Source organism: Xenia sp. Carnegie-2017, unplaced genomic scaffold (genome assembly GCF_021976095.1).
Source record: "Xenia sp. Carnegie-2017 unplaced genomic scaffold, XeniaSp_v1 HiC_scaffold_21, whole genome shotgun sequence".
Classification (NCBI taxonomy): domain Eukaryota; kingdom Metazoa; phylum Cnidaria; class Anthozoa; order Malacalcyonacea; family Xeniidae; genus Xenia; species Xenia sp. Carnegie-2017.
In genome coordinates, this window is record NW_025813484.1 from 8676418 (window position 1) to 8694181 (window position 17764).

Sequence of the window (17764 nt, forward strand, 5' to 3'; positions counted from 1 at the left end):
ATTGATAATACGAAATGCGGAAGTAAAGTTTCGAGAGGAGCGTTCCAGTCTAATGATAAGCCTGCATTTTATCAAGTGTTTTATCGTCTTGGTGGCGTCTCAGTTGGTGTTGAAGTTTTGCAAAGGGCTGATATATATTTTTTGAATACATGTTCAAATTATCCTAAAAGAAGCGAGTCAAGCAGAAGGTGTTGTTTAGAGGAGTGATGTTATAGAAATTCTTGTTTGCGTAATTTGAGCTTAGTGGCGGTGGCAAATTGGTAATACTCTGTGTTTTTATGAAGCTAAATTTCTTTTCGATTTCTTTAATCGATGACCGTTTAACAGTACGTATTTCTCTCTATATGAAATAAAAGCCTGTCTAGAATATGCCAAAAAGAGATAGTTATGGCCGACTTGTTGGCTATTTGGATGTTGAAAATCAAGAGTTCGTAAATGCCTGGCGAAAACGATACGTACTTCTTGATGAAACTTCTTTGAAATTTTACTACGATACGAAAGGTTTTCAGGTTTTGTATATAATATTGTATAATTTAACATTGCTACATGTAGCCAGGTTCAATTAATCTTGCTAACAAATCTTTTAGAATGCAGACGTTGCATTTTCCTCAATATTGCTTGCGACTCCTAGGAAAAAACGCATATTAATCTTTGTAATACAAAAGGGATACTTCATTTATCGATCCATGAATTTACCAACTCTCACAACATTTTAGAACCCACAGAATGGAAATGATATATGAATCTGTAGATAACGTTCAAAGAACACTTTTATTGCGAGTTAATGTGAATTATCTTGACTGTCATCAAGCTTTGTACATTTTAGTGAACATATTTTAATTCTTTCTGATTCTGATGGGTTTTTCAATTATTCAACAGGATTTGAAAACAGCTGCTCCCTGTGAAACAATCAATTTGACATATATTACAAAGGTACAAAAGAATGTTCACTTTTCTAATGCCTAGTTATTGAGAAAGTGGTAAAAGTTTGATGGTCTGTAATTTGTCTAGGTTGCTATAACGACAAGTAAACCAAATGCTCAATTTTGCTTTGGTAAGAGTAGTTGTGCTTGGCTTGTGTCATGATTTTATGTTATCATTTGCAAGTATGTACATTTGACTTTTCAGAAATTCATAAAGCTTCACAAAAGTGGTACTTAAGATCTGATGAAGAGCAAGAGATTGAAGAATGGTTTAAAGCTCTACACAAGGCTGTTGTAAGTTACGATAATGTTATGAACTAACAAATGTGTGATGTATCTGTAGCTATAAGACAGACACTACTATGAGTGCTGTTAGAAATTCATCAAACCTTAAAAAAACCATGTGCTCCCTTTGTGTATTTCAGGTGAATCCATCTGGTAACAACAGTGACGTCTTGAGGGGTGCAAGCATCCGCTCAACTGACAGCAATGACTCAATAGATCCCAATGATCCACAAAGTGCAACTGTCTATGAAACAAATATTGTTGGTGGATTAGCAGTTAAAACTAAAAAGGTTGAATGATATGCAGGATTTTATCATTTTGTTCATTTAAAACAAACTTTTTTGATACTATTTTTACATATATTATAATGAAGAATGCTGGTGAAACATCCTTGCAACCCAGTGGTCAGAATAGTCTTGAATCCAACGTGGCACTTAAGCCAATCAAAGAAGGGTATTGTGTCAAGCAAGGTGCCGTGGTGAGCTCAAACTCAAGAAATTTAGCAGATAGAACCATGGGACTGAAAAAGTCAAAGTTATACTTTCATTTAGGTGAAAAGTTGGAAAAGAAGATACTTAAGACTGGACAGTTGCAAATTTTGTTATTATGAAAAAGAAACAGTGAGTCATCAATGTCTAGTTTTCTTCTTTGGGTTCCAATTTAGGAAATGAGCCATGAAGCATTAAAAATAACACTCTTGTTATACTTATAAGTACATTGAATGAAACACCTTGTGATAAGGTGAAATGTTAATTTGGTTTCAAATTGTATTTAGACCAAGGAACCAGTCATCAAACATTATTAATTCCCTAATTCAAAAAATTATCATTTGCAGGATAAGGAACCTCGAGGGTATGTGTCAGCCACCGAGTTAAGAGCAGCTAAGGAACATGAAGGGTACATAGATGTATACTTCATGCATGGCACAGTATATGTTTTTTCATGTTCTATTTTTTATTTTCCAGGGTATTTAGCAATAAAGAAAACGTATTTGACGTGATTACTCCTAACAGAACATACTATATCCAGGCAGAGTCTAAAGTTGAAATGTCAGAATGGATCAAAGCTTTTAAAACAGTGATACGTTCCATCAAAGGGAAGTCAACTGTGGTAAGTCAATTTATGGTTTTGCAAAGAAATCTTTTGAAGTGAGTGTACTAATTCAGTCAATAATAATTGTTATTTTCTAGGAAAGCAATTCTCTCAAAATGGGATGTTTGTGACTAGCTGACTGCTATTTTATGACAATGGAATGTGTTGCAACAAATTTACATAAACCTGCTTGTAAGATATATTTTAACTGAAGCATATACACACTTAGATCTTTAAATTCTTGTATTTTCTTGTAAACATTTTAACATTTTCAGCTCTTCTAGTATTTTGGTTATTAATGAAGAGTTATTGTGCATAATAACATCAGTATGATAAACAAATTTATATCTTAGTGATGAGAGTCTATGTTTGTTAAATTGCTATGTTACGGATTCTTTGTTCTACGAATACTTTAATTATGCAACCAATCAGAAGCAAGGTTAAAGGCCCTTTTGTCGAATTTTGATTATATGTTGAATTGCTATGGCACTGTGTTGTTAAACGTTTATTTGAAATTCCAGACAATTTTCAAAAGCTAGTTGGATCTTCAGTAAACAGCCTTATTGCTGTTTCTAATATATATGGATCATGTATGTACATCGTTACTCTCTTTCACGCCGAGTACTAATCTGCTGTTTTCCCGTATTTTCCCTCTTCCAGATATTAATTATTCAGAATGTACTTCGCTTTAATGAAAGTTTATTTTGGCACTTAACAATTTTATTGATAACTGCCAAAATTTGTTTTCAAAGACGTGCCTGTGACGTGCTGCCTTTCAGTCGCTTGACATTGAACATTGCGAAGAATATTATTTTTAGTAAGAATGCAATGCGATGCTCTGTTATACTCAGTATACTAATTTGAGAAGCAATACTGCGGCAATACCGAAAAAAGTTGATTGATTTTTATATTTCAATGTCACAATAAGCCTTTATTATTTTAACATAAATCTGACATATAGTTGCATAATTTATGCTAGTGACGTGTTGACCATTGAGCGTGATATTTTATAAGCCATTGATCATTGATGTCATTCGATGCAACAAGCCTTGAAACCAAGAAAAACTTGTCGAGGAAACGTGATTTACAAGCAAGGAAAGCAGGTTTAAAATGGTTGCAGTCGCTGTAGTAGCTGTGAGCTGTGTTTTAGCGGTTGGAGTAATCGGAGCTGCCGTAGCAAGCTTAATTGCGACATTGAAAATATCGAAGAATAACGACAAAGGCGCTCAAAAGAACAAACCATTTGGAGCAGGAAATCCATCTGTATACACGTATTATCCAATTGTTTACTAGATGACAAAGCACCGTGTTAACATTGAACAACATTTTATCAAAAAAATAGACACAAAAGTGCATCCTAATATGATAGACATAAATTTAGAGGCAAGAACTCGCTCCTGTAGTTAGTGCTTACTTATATTAATTAACTGCACGTATGTATATTATGTGATTGCGTTTGTACTATGAGTCATGTGATGATGTAAATAGATTTCATGGTTCAATATGTGTACATGAATAAGTATTCAGAGTGAATGTAGTCAGCACCAAGGCAGGTTTTGTGTCTGTACCATTGCCCCGACTTCCTGATTATGAAAATTTCAAAAAATCTCTACTCATTCTCATTTGGGCAGGAAAATTTGTTTTTGTTGTTGCGGTATTGCTAGTACCCATGAGGCAATTTAATTTGAATGAGGTTCTCCAGAACATTCATTGTGATTAATAAATAGCAAGCGGTGTTGTGATTTGTGAACAACAACAGTCTTTTTTTTTGCAAAAAAAAGTTCAGCAGTTATGCTCTTTATATTATGTATATTTTAAATCTTATAGTGATTACATAAGAATTCACATACATTTCGTTCAATGATTCCAGACTTCAGAATTGACAATTAGGTGGAGAATATTCAGTCATTCAACTGTTCCCCTTCTCATTCTTTATGACCCCCCTTTACTTTCCATACGCCAAGGCTTGAAATTGCCAAAAAACATGTTTTGTGGTTTTGTTGAAACAAACTTCAGAGCTTTACATGTCCTTGCTTTCAATATTTCCATTCTTTTTTATAGATTTTGTTCAGTATTATGTGACAAATATCAAATTCCAATTCATGGTCAACTTTGCTCTGCTAAAAAACAATAGACATTGTCAGATAAAAACTGTAATTAGTTTAAAGTCGAAAAATGAATTTTGATTTCTGTTAATTAAGGTGATTTATGAATCAAAATATCATTCAGAAAAATTTCATATTGATTTTATCAGTTCTTATTTTATTCCTGGTTTTTCATGCCATTGATGTCCAAAAATCAAATCCTGAATCATATGAGAAATATCATTTTTCAAATTCGTTGCAACCAATGGTTGTAAGTGTAATAAATCAGAGGTAGAATGTCCAATTACTAAATTTCTTTAATATTATTCACCACAGAAATAAACAGTTGTAACCGATGGTAACGAAGTACTGACAGTTGTATAATAATCAACTATGATACTCTTCGTATGATAATGACGTATGATATTTGCATATTTTACCTATCTATTCTTTCTACAGTCGCGATTTGTTCAACAACAGCCAATCACATGGACGGTCTCCAAAAGCTGACACATCATTGGTTAAAATTTAGCAACGCGTAAGTTCAAACGCCAAAAGTGTTTTGACGGGACGTTAGAGATTTGGAATTTTGAAAATTGTTGTATTATATTAGAAGTATATCGACACAAATTTGTGCATTTTAAAGTTGTTGCTACTATTGTTGTCCTCAGTTTAGTGTTTAATTATTACGGGATTCACAATGCGTAAAAAAGATTCACAGGAAAAGAACATACAAGTCGTTGTTCGTTGTCGGTAAGATAATACAGTGCACAAATGGTTGGAATACATAGAATCTGATAGATGTACCTATTTTTGCTTGCTTCCTTTATGTTCCATATTTTTTGTAATAGTCTACTATCTTTTGCAATTATGTCTACATTCATACGTTGTGTCGTTAACATCTTAGACCAAGAAGCAGTCAAGAAATAAAGGACTATTCGCCTTCAGTCATAGAGTGTTTACCAAACAAGAAGGAAGTTTCAGTTAGACATGATATTGCTGACAAATCATCAGTTACTAAAACCTTTGGTTTTGATCGAGTTTTCAATCCCAGTTCTTCTCAGCTTGAAGTCTATCGATATGTTGTCTGCCCATTACTTGAAGAAGTGTTGTTGGGATATAATTGCACTGTCTTTGCGTGAGTAAATTGCAGCAATAATGTGCAATGATGTACACGGTGTCATCTCGATTCCTCATGATAAGATCAAAATTTAATTTATAGCTATGGTCAGACTGGGACAGGAAAGACCTTTACCATGGAAGGTGAAAAAAGCTTGGATGGTGGCTCATGGGACAAGGTAAGGAGTACTAAGAAATGGCAGCTATATAGAATACATACGTTCTCACATTTAACTATGTTTTTAGGAACCAAAAGCAGGAATTGTCCCCAGAGCAATGCAGCAGCTGTTTGAGCAGTTGGAGGCAATGCCAGTAAGCAATATGCTGATATACAACTTACACCAATATACATAAATTGCATTGTGTACATCATCAAGTTACTCTTTTCTCTTAGGACTGTGAATTTTCTGTAAGAGTCTCTTTCATGGAAATATATAATGAGGATCTGTTTGATCTTTTGGGATCTTCATTAGACAGCCAGAAACTGAGAATATTTGAAGATTCTGCAAAAAAGGTACAGCTGTCGAGAAGAAGTACAACCAACACTTTGATTTTACAAACATTTGTTCTCATCATTTTCCACTAGGGTTCAGTTTTTGTTCAAGGTATTGAAGAGACAATTGTAAGAGATAAAAATGAAGTGTATGAAATTCTTGAGCGAGGAAGAGCTAAAAGGCAAACAGCTGCTACCCTCATGAATGCACAATCCAGGTGTTTTTATTATAACTAATGAATTGAATATGTGATTGAAACATTGGTTATGCAAAATTTTACTGACTTTGTCAAGAACGTGACGTAAGAACCAGATAACAAACATGGTAGTCATCCTTGACTCTGAAGATGACTACCGCTAAGGTTGTCGAAACGTCAGTCAACAACAACAAAAACAGTCCTTCTCAGGACTATACCAACCTGGACGATCTACATTTACAAACATGTAACGATACTCCCGGGTTCAAACCTTTTACTTTATTTGCTTTGTCAAGAAAAGCATAGCATAGCATCAGATAACCAAATTTGGTATAAATTATATCCTCTTAACATGAAAAGATTTACATTAATTGAAATATATTCATGTTCTAGTCGATCTCATTCCCTCTTCTCGGTAACTGTTCACATTAAGGAGAGTTCAGTTTCAGGAGAAGAGATGTTGAAGACGGGTAAATTGAACTTGGTTGATTTAGCTGGAAGTGAAAACGTTGGTCGATCAGGTGCTGTTGACAAACGGCTTCGTGAAGCAGGTACTGCCAAATGTCTTGACTCTACTTCATTTCAGAACTTATTATAGTGATATGGATCTTAATATATTCATCAAGGAACTATCAATCAAAGTTTACTGACTTTGGGAAGAGTAATTACAGCTTTAGTTGAAAGGGCACCTCATATTCCATACAGGTATTATGATGTCAAGTGTTCAGATTGTCAATTAAATTGTGTTCTTGCTTTGGTTAATTGATGATAATTCCTGTATTTGGCACTCTAGGGAAAGTAAACTGACAAGATTGCTGCAAGATTCACTTGGGGGGCGTACAAAGACAACCATAATTGCTACTATTTCACCTGCTTCTTGTAACGTTGAGGTAATTTTTTTCTTATCTCCAATGGTATGCATTCAAAGTCTCTCGAATGCATTTTGTTGTTGTATGTTTTTTTTCAGGAAACACTTAGTACCTTGGATTATGCTCATCGTGCAAAGAACATTCTAAATCGACCGGAAATTAACCAGAAATTAACCAAAAAAACACTAATCAAGGTAAAACTATTCAGTTCTGTATTTTGACTAAAACAACTCTTACATTTGGATGCAGTTACTTATATTTTATCTATGCAGGAATACACAGAAGAGATTGACAAACTTAAGAAAGATCTTCTAGCAGCCAGAGAGAAGAACGGAATTTATCTCGCTATTGAAAATTATAAGTAAGTGAAAAAAACCATAGAAATGAATTTGCATTTCCTGGACATCACAAATGAAAAAATGTAGGGTCCTGAAAACCTTTCGATCTTCAATTTCTTACATAGTGACATGCAAAGCAAGTTGAAATCTCGCGAAGAGTCGTTGAGAAGCACACACGAGAAACTCTCACATCTGGAATCTGAGTTCGCGACTGTCTCCCAATTATTTCGCGATACAAGTGAAGAACTTTCGGGTACAAAAAATGAACTTCAAGACACGCGAGGAGTGCTTCATCAAACGCGATGTAATCTGAAAAAGACAATTGAAGATCGCGATGGTCTCGACTTCGTCTTGAAGGAGTATGATCAAACCGAGGCACGTCTGTTCGCCCGATCTTCAGAATTGCTCGAAATGGTGAATAATATTTCTGGGGATATTCATAAGTACGTACATTTATCGCAATGTTTAGCTACGTACGTATGTAGTTGAAAATCATGTTGAAGCAATGTAAAAGCTGGTACGCACGAAGTACACATGTTTTTCGCAGTATTAAATGTTTTCATAACTTGCTTTTAGATTACATAACACATTGGAAAGGAAAACTCATGTGGAGAAAACAAATTCAAAGCACAAGAAAGCTTATCACAGCCAGTTCTCTAAATGCATCGATGATCTACAACAGACAGTTTTTGATTATTGCAAAGAAGAAAAGTCGAGGACTCAAGAGCGCCTGACATGGCTTCGCAATCAAGTGACAGAGAAGAATAAATTACTGTCACGACAAAAGGATTTTGTCGACGACCTGTTTGCTCGAAGGCAGCAGTTCGTATTAGATATTCTTGACACGGAAAAGGTTTTGAAACTGGCAAATTCAAGTTTGTAACCCTTCATACAGTTTGTGATTTTCTTATTCATCTCTTGCGTAGAGGCATTTGAGCAGTGAAGAGGACTGGAAAGAAGCGGTTACTGAAGCTGTCACTGCAAAGAAGGTGAATGGAGATTATTGTAGTTCTATTTGAGAGAAGAGAACGTCAGTTTAGAGGTTAAACAGGCTTTGTACGCATATTGCATGTCTATGGATGTTGACTATCCAGGTTAATGCAAGTCCTGAGAAAGATTGTTGGTATGGGGGGTTTTGACATCAATAGCAACTCTCAGTCATCTTCAGAGCGAAGTGAATGCTGTTCTAAATCTGCATGTAGCGATACTCCCTGGTTCAAGACATTCACTTTGATACTTCATCTTGATTTTTCATATCTTAAGAATATTTATGACAATACACAATAATTATGGAACTTGATGTTGCTTCTTGTGCAATATTTAACTAGTGCCGGGTGTCTGAAACATCGACCAACCAGCTGCTATGAGAATGGCATTATGAGGAAAGGGGTGGAGACCTTTTGTTTAGTTGGAAAACGATGACAATGCCCTATTATGTAGTTTAATTGTATTTGAAGAAAACGAGCGCTTGTATTGTTTCATACTTTCAGGACAAAGTGATCGAGTTGTTACAACTTGTGTGTTCTAATCAATGGAATGATGCTATTGACTGTGTGAAACGCTCATTTGAAGATACACAAAGCAATTTAAGTGACATTCAGAAATTCATGGCCGAACAGGTACAACCATCGTATCCGATCTTAAAATATTGTCTTTAATTTTTTAACACTGAGAAGGAACTGAAATATGAACAAAAACATCTATTTATAATAGAGTGCAAAACGTGAGGAACTCGTCTCGGAATATCTGGAACAAAAGCGAATTGCAGTTGAAATGATTCAAGGAAGACTAGATAAATTTATGAACGAACAGGTAGAGATAAATGGTTGCTTGCTACGTTATATATTCTTATAAAGCGTATCTGCTGTTCATTCGTTTCCGATTGGTCATCAAATGGTCTTCACTTCGCTTGATCTGATAGTAAACTGCGAAAAAAATCAGGAAACTCAACATTTTACATAAAGAAATAAAAAACCCAGCTTTTTTAAATGTTTGCATACATGTATAAAGCTTAAAATGTTGTATTGCGCTCTGCATGAGTATAGGCCAAACAGATTAAAGAGATTTCCTGTACTCATCGAAAAAAAAAGGATGAGATCCTTCAATGTACTTCGGTAGGTATTTCACACTTTAGGTGAAGCTCTTTCTGAAAGATTTGTAAAAGAAATCTTTGATATGTACATTATAGAATATGCGGAAGTTGATCGAGCAGTTAACATCGACGGTAGATATGCAAAGTGGACTTTTGGAGTCAAAGTGGACGCAGGTTCGATAACAGTCTAATTTTACTAACCACTCTTATGGTTATGCAAACAACCGACGTCCTAACATTAGATTGGACTTATGTAAGCACTAACATGTTTGTAAATGTAGATCGTCCAGGTTGGTATAGTCCTGAGAAGAACTGTTTTTGACTTTTGATTTTTTGTTTTTTGACTTTTTTTTGACTCTGAAGATGACTACCGCTAAGGTTGTCGAAACGTCAGTCAACAACAACAAAAACCGTCCTTCTCAGGACTATACCAACCTGGACGATCTACATTTACAAACATGTAACGATATTCCCGGGTTCAAACCATTTACTTTATAAGCACTAACGTTATTTATTTTTTAAGGAAGAGGAAGAACACTGTCAACTTCAATTGGCGAATGTGAATTTCGTAGAAGAAAGTAAAAGGTAGTGTATTTTCATGTTTGAGCTGCTGCAATATCTTTACATAATGTTGCGTAATGTATTTCTAGGACATTGACTGATTTTCCGAAGCAAGATGCTGCGTTTGCTTCAGTCATATCTTCGCATTTCGATACAACACAAAAGAAAATAGACGACACCTTGCACGAAGTAATAACTGATTCATTAGTCCATGATAAAAATACCCGATTTCTGATTTCTACTTATTCCATCGTAAAATTCATCTTTAACTTTTGCATTTAAGGTGTTCCAAGATATAGAAGAAAGTGCCGAATTACATAAACACGTTGAAAAAACTGGTTTATATGTTAAAAACAACGGAGTTTGTGTGAGTACACAGAATCTGGAAAGTGATAGTGAAAATGGATTGAGTAAAGTAATTTTAGTCGAACAATTTAGATCGCAGAAGATTGGCAGAAATGCATAGACGAATCATTGACAGACAGAATGGCATGCAGTTCACGCCATTTCAACATTCAACAAAAACAAGTTGAAGTTAGTGGTTGATTCAAAGTTGATATGGATGCCATCGTTGATTTTAACTTTTTTGAAATCATTGTTCTGCAGGAATACGCCAAAACGTCGCTGTCTGATTATGCAACGCTCGGAGAAAATATAACGTATGACGAACAGCAATTTGATAACATGATACAGACGAGTGAAGAGTTGACGCACATCTTGGTTGAGTCATTGGATTCACTCAAGTCAAAACATTCTGCACAAACAGATCATATTGATGAGAAAATGTCCACGTTCATTAGCGTTGATTTGGTAGAGGATGTTTCAACAGGTGATGCATTTAATTTTTTAACTATTAAAGATTACATTATTTGTGCATACTCGATAACATACATTATCAAAACAGGTATGACACCTATAAGACAGCAGTACAAATATCCCACACATCTACCTCGTACTGAAGATAGAAGGACGCTTTGGCAGATGTTTAAAGAAAACTATGATGTTCCTACGACACCACAGCTAAACGTGCGAGCAAGGAAGGTGTGTTGGTTTTGTATTTTGTGTCAATTGTTTTCACGTTTTGTTTGGGTATTTTAACGAACGATTCAAGTACATTAAGACCTTTTTTAAGTTGGAAGATACTGCTGAAGGAATTGATTTTGAAGCGGAGGACATTTTTATGGACAACGAGGGTAGTGACGTTGACATACGTGCAACTGAGAATGCTGTGAACTTAGAAATTCATAGCCAACGATGTGATGATGATGTAGATTATGAAGAAAAGGAGAACATTTCCCAGGTGGCAATTTGTAGATGATTTGCATAATTTCTGCAACATTCACATTATATTCTTCATGTTTAGGATGTTGAAGAAGGAAAGATGCGTAAAAAATTTGACGACGGAAATAAAAATCAACGCAGCTTGTCTTTGTCAGGAGTGAATAACAGCACTTCGGAAGGTGTTACAAGAAACAAGATGACACGACTCAAGAATTCTTCAAAATCTCAATGAATTTTCGCTTTGTTTGATTATCGATAATATACATACGTTTTGTTTTGTAGATAAGCATGCTTAGAGCAATATTCACCTTAAATATTGTTGTGTCCGTGCTTGTGCTAACTTGCGCTGGCACTGTCTACTTTCCTTTCTGAGAATGAATTTATTATACTAAATTATACCCAGGCGGAAGTTGTAACTAAAACGTCGCCTTATTGACAATTGCGCCCGAAGTACGAAATGTATTTTACTTTTGTATGAAACGTTTTATAAAAATTCTTTGTTTTACGTAAAGTATTCTTAAAGAAAGGAAAAGACTTTATGTTGAAGGTGAGGTCGGTCTTTGTAAAGGCAGAGTTAATGCTGATTAAAAATCTAATTTCAAAGTCATTGGAACTCGTTTTGGATTTTTAGATCTTTACAATTGACGGAAGTTTGTAATTTCTCACTGTCGTCAAATTTCTACTTTCCTTGGCATGGATTTGGTGTCATTGTAACTTGACTTTTTTTCAGGTGTAGTAATGTTCATAAAAAAGTTCTCTATCAATGGGCGTAATTTGACGACTTATTGTGCTACACTTCGACTACTAAATTATGTAATGTAATCGTTGAAAACGTGTCTGAGAAACGTATCGATTGTTTACGTTAAGTACAATGTACCTTTAAGGCGTTAAATATATTTTCTTAATTTATGGTTGGGTGTTATAGAGGTGTCGCACTCAGTATGATTTGCTGGTAATATTTTCTGAACTCTTTATTACTGTTTAATAATTAGTGTAATTATTGAATTTTATAACCAATTCATGTAGTGATAGTCTTGATAGATAATGAAGGCCAGAGCATCAAGTGATCCCCCCACACATCAGGAAAATGACACACTTGAAAGCTGCCAAAAATTTTCAGTAACCCTTCCTAACAGAATCGCACCTCACTTGCGCAAGGCCGAGCCATTTCCATCTATCAGTGCAGCACAATTGCTAAGTCTTGAAGTGAGCCATAGTGGTTGGGTGAGGAAAGAAGGCTTTGGAATACGAACTTGTATGTTGTATTTTTTTGTATTTTTGGTTAATGTTTTGCATTGTGTTGGAAATAAATTTCGCTTTATTGTAACATCAATATGCAAACATATTTACATTTGAAGGGAGGAGTAGATTTATGGTTCTGCATCATGGCTGTATATACTACTTTAAAGACACTGATTCCCATACACCTAAAGGAAAATTTGCACTAAATGGATATCGGTTGGTATTATAGTTAATAAACAGAGATTAAAATCCAATATAATATTAGTTATATGTACATGTACTGGGTACCTTAGGAGTGAATTTATTTAAGGTTAATTTCGTCTGATTTCTTATTTCACTTCATAGAGTTATGGAATGTGTCAACAACTGCCATGTTGGGGGAAAATCCCATGAATTGTCCCATATAGTGAAAAGAATTTATGTTAATTTCATGCACAGTTTAGAATTGGCACTTTGATGAACTCCCCAACATGGCTGTTTTGACATCACATGCAAACACTCTATATGTTATTTGTCAACAAACGAAAAAATAAATTTTTATATTCTGTTGCTACCTGTAAATTTTCGTAGCATAAGTTAACTGTTCTTTTATCTCTAAAATCCTAACAGTTTTTCACCATTACATTTAGATGCCTTGAAGCTCCTGATCGAGAAGGTGCAGATCGTTTTCCATATGTCTTCAAAATGGTTCCCGATGATGGCGAGCTTCGAACATACTATGTTTCATCACCATCTAAGATAGAAATGATGGTATATGAATAGCATTACTTCCTTGTTGATCACTTTGAATTTTTACATTTTAAATTTGGATAATTTCAGGGCTGGATAACCAGCATTGAACAAGATATTCATCGATACTGTCCAAGGTAAGACAAAATATGGCTTGCCATGTCTGAGTTGGCGAAACATTTCTTCCATCTCATTAATTGTGATATTGTGTTTTAGTGATTATGATTATGTTGATCCACTTGGAGATTCAAGAAAAGTTTCTTGTCCAACTGTTCAAGAAGATCTGCCCAATGTAAAAGGAAGGTATGAAAAAATTAGTTGGTTTGAAGGCAATAGCCTCTCTTTTGTATTTTTTGATATTGCCTTGAGGCTTGATTCCATATTTGGGTGTTTCATAACATGCCAATATGAATTTCAAAAATTTCCTATTTGCATTTATGCAGTATTACTTCCTTTGACATCAATTGTTTTTTTCTGGATTATGATGCGCATGATAATCATATATATGAATATTTGCCTTCCCCCTAATTATCAGCTTGGCTACAAGCCTACAACAGGATAATGCTTATATAGAAGGGTTTCTCAACTGTGCAAGACCCCCTCATGTCTGCTATTATCCAACTAGTTGTTTATGGTTTTTCACTCATTTCCAACTTCTAAAATAACATTATGTCATTTCTGAGTAAATAAAGAATATCTTGTCTTAAGAAATTACTTTGGGTCATTTTAGTTGTTAATCAACTTACTGGAATAATTCAGATCATTTTTGTGGTTAAGAACAAGTAAAAAGCATTAATAAACTAGCTACAATAATGGTGCCAAGAACAAAAACATCAAAGGTTTTGACGCAAGTCACCCTTCTGTAGATTCCTTATTCTGTGCTTGCTATGCCACTCATTGATGACTGCAATTTGCTGCAAGAAATCTAAAATATATATAAATTAATATAAATTAATATACATTTATATACCTAAGAAAATAGTTTTATGAAACTATTCACTACACTGTATTTCATGGATTACAATCATCAGGTGAATGAAAACAATAAAACTATAGTAACTCCATTAATTGTGACATGTGCTGTATTCAAATTGATGTTGAGCACTCTTTTATCTTGTGTACTTTAAAATTCATTTTCTATTAATTAATTTGTGTGTACAAACAGTAAATTGGAGAAGCAATTTGTTTCACTGCTGAACTTCTTTTAGATCAAAAATTGCTGGTAAACCAGATTCATCTTCTTCTAAAACATTTCCAAAAAAGTAAGTGTCGCAAAGAGAAAAATTTTCTGTGTGAGATTTCTGCAAACATTAAGTTTGTGTACAAATGTGAGACAAAAAAACCTGCTTTTACTTGTCTTAAAAAAGAACTAAATCTTTTATTTGTTGTTTATAGTATCGGAGTGATGACACCAAAGCCGTTAGACCCTCCCACTGATTTTCCAACCTCACCATCTAATAATGGCAGTGATGAAGTTGATCAGGTTTATGACACTAGTAAGTGGTACTTATTGATAGTAAGTGGTACTTATTGAACATTACTGCTGTGCTGTACTCTTCATTTGTACACAATAGGAAAAATTCCTTATTGTACTATGTTATACCTTGTAGTACCTGATGGTGAGGAAAACTATACTCAAGTGATCAGTCATGATGAGACAGATGGACAGCAGCGAAGGTTTGTCACATTTAAAATAATTATATAATATGACGTCATATAGGTCTAACGTGACGTCAGAATAATAGAATGCTTACTACAAACTATGTGAGATACATTGTTGATAAGCTGTGACACATATTTTATTCAGTTTTGGCCCTCCAATGGTAAATAATAAGGATAGACCTCCCACCCTCCGTCCCAAACTTCCTCCTCGTCCGGATTTTTATGATTCTGAATCAGGTTGGTCAAAAGAGGTAGTTATGTGTGTACTAGTTATGTTCAAATGCTTTCATTAGCTGTTTTGTTGTGTCCTTAGATGGATCTGATTCAGAAGAAGAACAGCATTATGTGAATCCGCATGGTCGACATAAGAGGTGATAGTTTAGAGCTTTTTTCATCCCAAAACTTGATGTTCTATTTGTTTTCTCATTATTTGAAAATGAGACAGATTGTCTTTGGTATTTTTGTTGACCACTGTCGGCAACCTCTCAATGATTTATTGGGAAAAAATTTCAGTTTACCTACGTTCCCTCTGCGTGAAAATAAAGCCAATGACAGCTCGGCTACGATACACGCCGGGAAATCTCGACCAATACCGACGCCTCCAACGGATGATGTAGTAGATGGTGCAAGTGATGACATTGTTGTCACCTATTGTGCAGTCATTGGGAACGATGAATTTGATGGTATTAGGTAAAAGAAGAGTAAAATTCACAAAAAATATATTTTTTAAGTTTTAAAACATTTTCTCGTTAAATTGAAGAGCATTTCCGTTTTACCAGACAGGCAAAAGAAGACAAAAGTCATCCCATTCCTCCACCAAGACCTTCTCCCAGACCTCCACCGAGGCATTCACGAACTAGCGAAGGTATTCAAATCATTTGTGTAACGCAGTAAGCTTCCATTCTCTCAAGATAGCGTCTGTTGATTGGCTTTGATGAATTTTTGTAGCTCAGTTCAGTACTTTAAATCTCTAAGTTGCTTTGAAAAGATTTTTTCATGTCGCTTGGTCAGTCATATCCGACAAATGGCGAGCCTTATATAAAAAAAATCTTTACATTATTATTTTTGTTGTATATATGTACTATACAAAGTAATTTTATTACAACATCTTTAGAAAAGAAACAATTTGACTATTTGCCCGCTGATTGCTTCAAGCCCGACATGTTAAAAAATCAAGCCAAAGTGTAAGTTAAAGTCTTTATTTTATTATTTTCACATTTACATTTGGACCTGCTTGGCGACATGTTTAGGTTTCTGGAACTTGGTCGAACGCTGGGGGAGTATATAATTAATGCGAGTCAAACATCGGATACAAAGATGGTAAGATGGATTTATGATGTCGAAGTTTAAATATTATGGCACCATCTTCATCGATAAACTTGTAAAAAGTGAATGGTTTGAATCTTGGAGTATTGTTACATGTTAGTTGATGCTGCTTATCCAGGTTAATGGTGTTCTAAGAAGAACTGTTAGTGATAGTGTGGTTTGATGTTTCGACATCCTTAGCTGTAGTCCTCTTTGTGTAGTTCGTGCAGGTTAATGTTGTTCTAAGAAGAACTATTATTGATTGTGTGGATTGATGTTTCGACATCCTTAGCTGTAGTCATCTTTATACTCACGTGACGAGTAAATATCGACTGTGACTCAGTTAAGATAACTGCCGCTGAGGACGTCAAAACATCGGTCAACATCAACATTCATCTTCACAATTGCATAAACCAGGGGCCGATTGCACGAAGCCTGGATAGCGTTATCCATTGGATAGCACCTTTTTTTAAACTTTTATAAAACCTTTAAAAAACAAAAAATATATAAGATTCCAAATGAGCAATTAATGGATTAAAATATTGTTTCGAAGGTTACGAAATTTCTTGTCGTAAGAAAAATATAAATAATTTTTTTACAAGTTTGAAAATTTCTGCTATCCAATGGATTATGCTATCCAGGCTTCGTGCAACCGGTCCCAGAACGGTAAATATCAACAAACATGTGAAATTGAAAACAAAACTTTAAATTTTTCTTGTTTTCAGTCCTTATCGGTTTGGTTATCCAACGGTGTAAAGCATTATCTCATTTTCAAGAGACAGGTATTTACATACCAGTTTAAGTATGAAATTTTTTGACGTAATCAGCAGTTATGATACACTCAACAGTGGGTATTGCAGAGCGGCTCTGCAATCTCTGTGCTTTGAAGCTTGAAAATTACAAAACGGTCATAAGCCATGGAATTGTAAGGTGTACCAGGTATATAGATGGATAGATAGGTATCCTTACAGATAAATATAGTTTTCCATGAAGAATAGGTAAGGTGTGCCCTACTTGATGGAATACAAAGTCTAAAATGAAATTTTGCCTAGATAAAAAGACACTGCTTCGCACCATCTCCTTATGATCGTAATCTTGTTCTTCCACCTTAGGATAAATACACCCTTGATCCATCTCTTCACGATGATGAGCATTTTAAAGAGCTACGAGATCTAGTAAAATACTACTATGAGCATCCATTACCGAAGACTGGCCAATGTTTGACGAAGCCATTTGCAACGAGATGATTTTATGAGAACGTTGACGGGTAACGTGTAAATTTTACAAAACTTGACTTCCATATAGTCGGTTTTTCGTATTACAAGAAACAATGAGAAAGAGTCCACAAACTTTGAATGTTTGTTTTGGACTAAAAACATTTCATAAAATACGGAATCACATAAATAAATGACAAGTAGAATTTTCCCTTTAAGCTTTGTAATAAATATTATTTCTACAACTATTTAATATAAAATTCAGTCGAATGAAAACA

General features: G+C 34.7%; 3 protein-coding genes across 8 annotated transcripts; all 3 read left to right on the forward strand.

Moving 5' to 3' along the window:
• On the forward strand, nucleotides 1-2656 carry LOC124443974 (pleckstrin homology domain-containing family A member 1-like). 2 transcript variants are annotated; one of them, XM_046994535.1, is made up of 11 exons: nucleotides 1-260; nucleotides 357-509; nucleotides 880-933; nucleotides 1012-1054; nucleotides 1129-1217; nucleotides 1349-1498; nucleotides 1582-1686; nucleotides 1760-1828; nucleotides 2044-2105; nucleotides 2174-2318; nucleotides 2399-2656. In XM_046994535.1, exons 2-11 carry the CDS (start codon nucleotides 369-371, stop codon nucleotides 2429-2431), a joined length of 891 nt encoding a protein of 296 aa, XP_046850491.1. In that variant the 5' UTR covers nucleotides 1-260; nucleotides 357-368; the 3' UTR covers nucleotides 2432-2656. The 2 variants fall into 2 exon arrangements, with proteins under 2 accessions (XP_046850491.1, XP_046850492.1); XM_046994536.1 differs by having other exon boundaries at nucleotides 366-509.
• A 2287-nt stretch (nucleotides 2657-4943) lies between these two features.
• LOC124443963 (kinesin-like protein KIF11-A) lies at nucleotides 4944-11827 on the forward strand. The gene is made up of 26 exons (XM_046994514.1): nucleotides 4944-5137; nucleotides 5292-5522; nucleotides 5607-5682; nucleotides 5750-5815; nucleotides 5898-6017; nucleotides 6090-6214; nucleotides 6587-6744; nucleotides 6820-6898; nucleotides 6987-7083; nucleotides 7161-7256; nucleotides 7335-7423; nucleotides 7526-7843; nucleotides 7977-8253; nucleotides 8327-8389; nucleotides 8891-9019; nucleotides 9114-9212; nucleotides 9446-9514; nucleotides 9589-9666; nucleotides 10016-10077; nucleotides 10143-10242; nucleotides 10337-10420; nucleotides 10492-10587; nucleotides 10660-10882; nucleotides 10958-11094; nucleotides 11186-11353; nucleotides 11417-11827. The coding sequence occupies exons 1-26, from the start codon at nucleotides 5085-5087 to the stop codon at nucleotides 11564-11566; spliced, it is 3243 nt and encodes a 1080-aa protein (XP_046850470.1). The 5' UTR covers nucleotides 4944-5084; the 3' UTR covers nucleotides 11567-11827.
• Nucleotides 11747-17762, forward strand: LOC124443968. Of its 5 annotated transcripts, none has more exons than XM_046994521.1 (18): nucleotides 11747-11881; nucleotides 11966-12064; nucleotides 12367-12589; nucleotides 12693-12792; nucleotides 13206-13326; nucleotides 13396-13442; nucleotides 13522-13608; nucleotides 14514-14567; nucleotides 14701-14801; nucleotides 14916-14982; nucleotides 15113-15204; nucleotides 15281-15338; nucleotides 15481-15657; nucleotides 15747-15832; nucleotides 16082-16151; nucleotides 16218-16287; nucleotides 16998-17054; nucleotides 17385-17762. In XM_046994521.1, exons 3-18 carry the CDS (start codon nucleotides 12379-12381, stop codon nucleotides 17517-17519), a joined length of 1533 nt encoding a protein of 510 aa, XP_046850477.1. In that variant the 5' UTR covers nucleotides 11747-11881; nucleotides 11966-12064; nucleotides 12367-12378; the 3' UTR covers nucleotides 17520-17762. The 5 variants fall into 5 exon arrangements, with proteins under 5 accessions (XP_046850477.1, XP_046850478.1, XP_046850479.1 ...); XM_046994522.1 differs by having other exon boundaries at nucleotides 11761-11881; nucleotides 12376-12589; XM_046994523.1 differs by lacking the exon at nucleotides 11747-11881 and having other exon boundaries at nucleotides 12005-12064; nucleotides 12361-12589.
• Nucleotides 17763-17764: the final 2 nt, after the last annotated feature.

Coding starts and splice junctions, on each gene's coding strand:
- LOC124443974 (XM_046994535.1), top strand. CDS start 369: ATGCCAAAAAGAGATAGTTATGGCCGACTTGTTGGCTATTTGGATGTT. Junction 934..1,011: donor ATTTGACATATATTACAAAG/GTACAAAAGAAT, acceptor TAATTTGTCTAG/GTTGCTATAACGACAAGTAA. Junction 1,218..1,348: donor AAGCTCTACACAAGGCTGTT/GTAAGTTACGAT, acceptor TGTGTATTTCAG/GTGAATCCATCTGGTAACAA.
- LOC124443963 (XM_046994514.1), top strand. CDS start 5,085: ATGCGTAAAAAAGATTCACAGGAAAAGAACATACAAGTCGTTGTTCGT. Junction 7,257..7,334: donor CCAAAAAAACACTAATCAAG/GTAAAACTATTC, acceptor TTATCTATGCAG/GAATACACAGAAGAGATTGA. Junction 10,883..10,957: donor GGTAGAGGATGTTTCAACAG/GTGATGCATTTA, acceptor TTATCAAAACAG/GTATGACACCTATAAGACAG.
- LOC124443968 (XM_046994521.1), top strand. CDS start 12,379: ATGAAGGCCAGAGCATCAAGTGATCCCCCCACACATCAGGAAAATGAC. Junction 13,327..13,395: donor CATCTAAGATAGAAATGATG/GTATATGAATAG, acceptor GGATAATTTCAG/GGCTGGATAACCAGCATTGA. Junction 15,205..15,280: donor TTTTTATGATTCTGAATCAG/GTTGGTCAAAAG, acceptor TTGTGTCCTTAG/ATGGATCTGATTCAGAAGAA.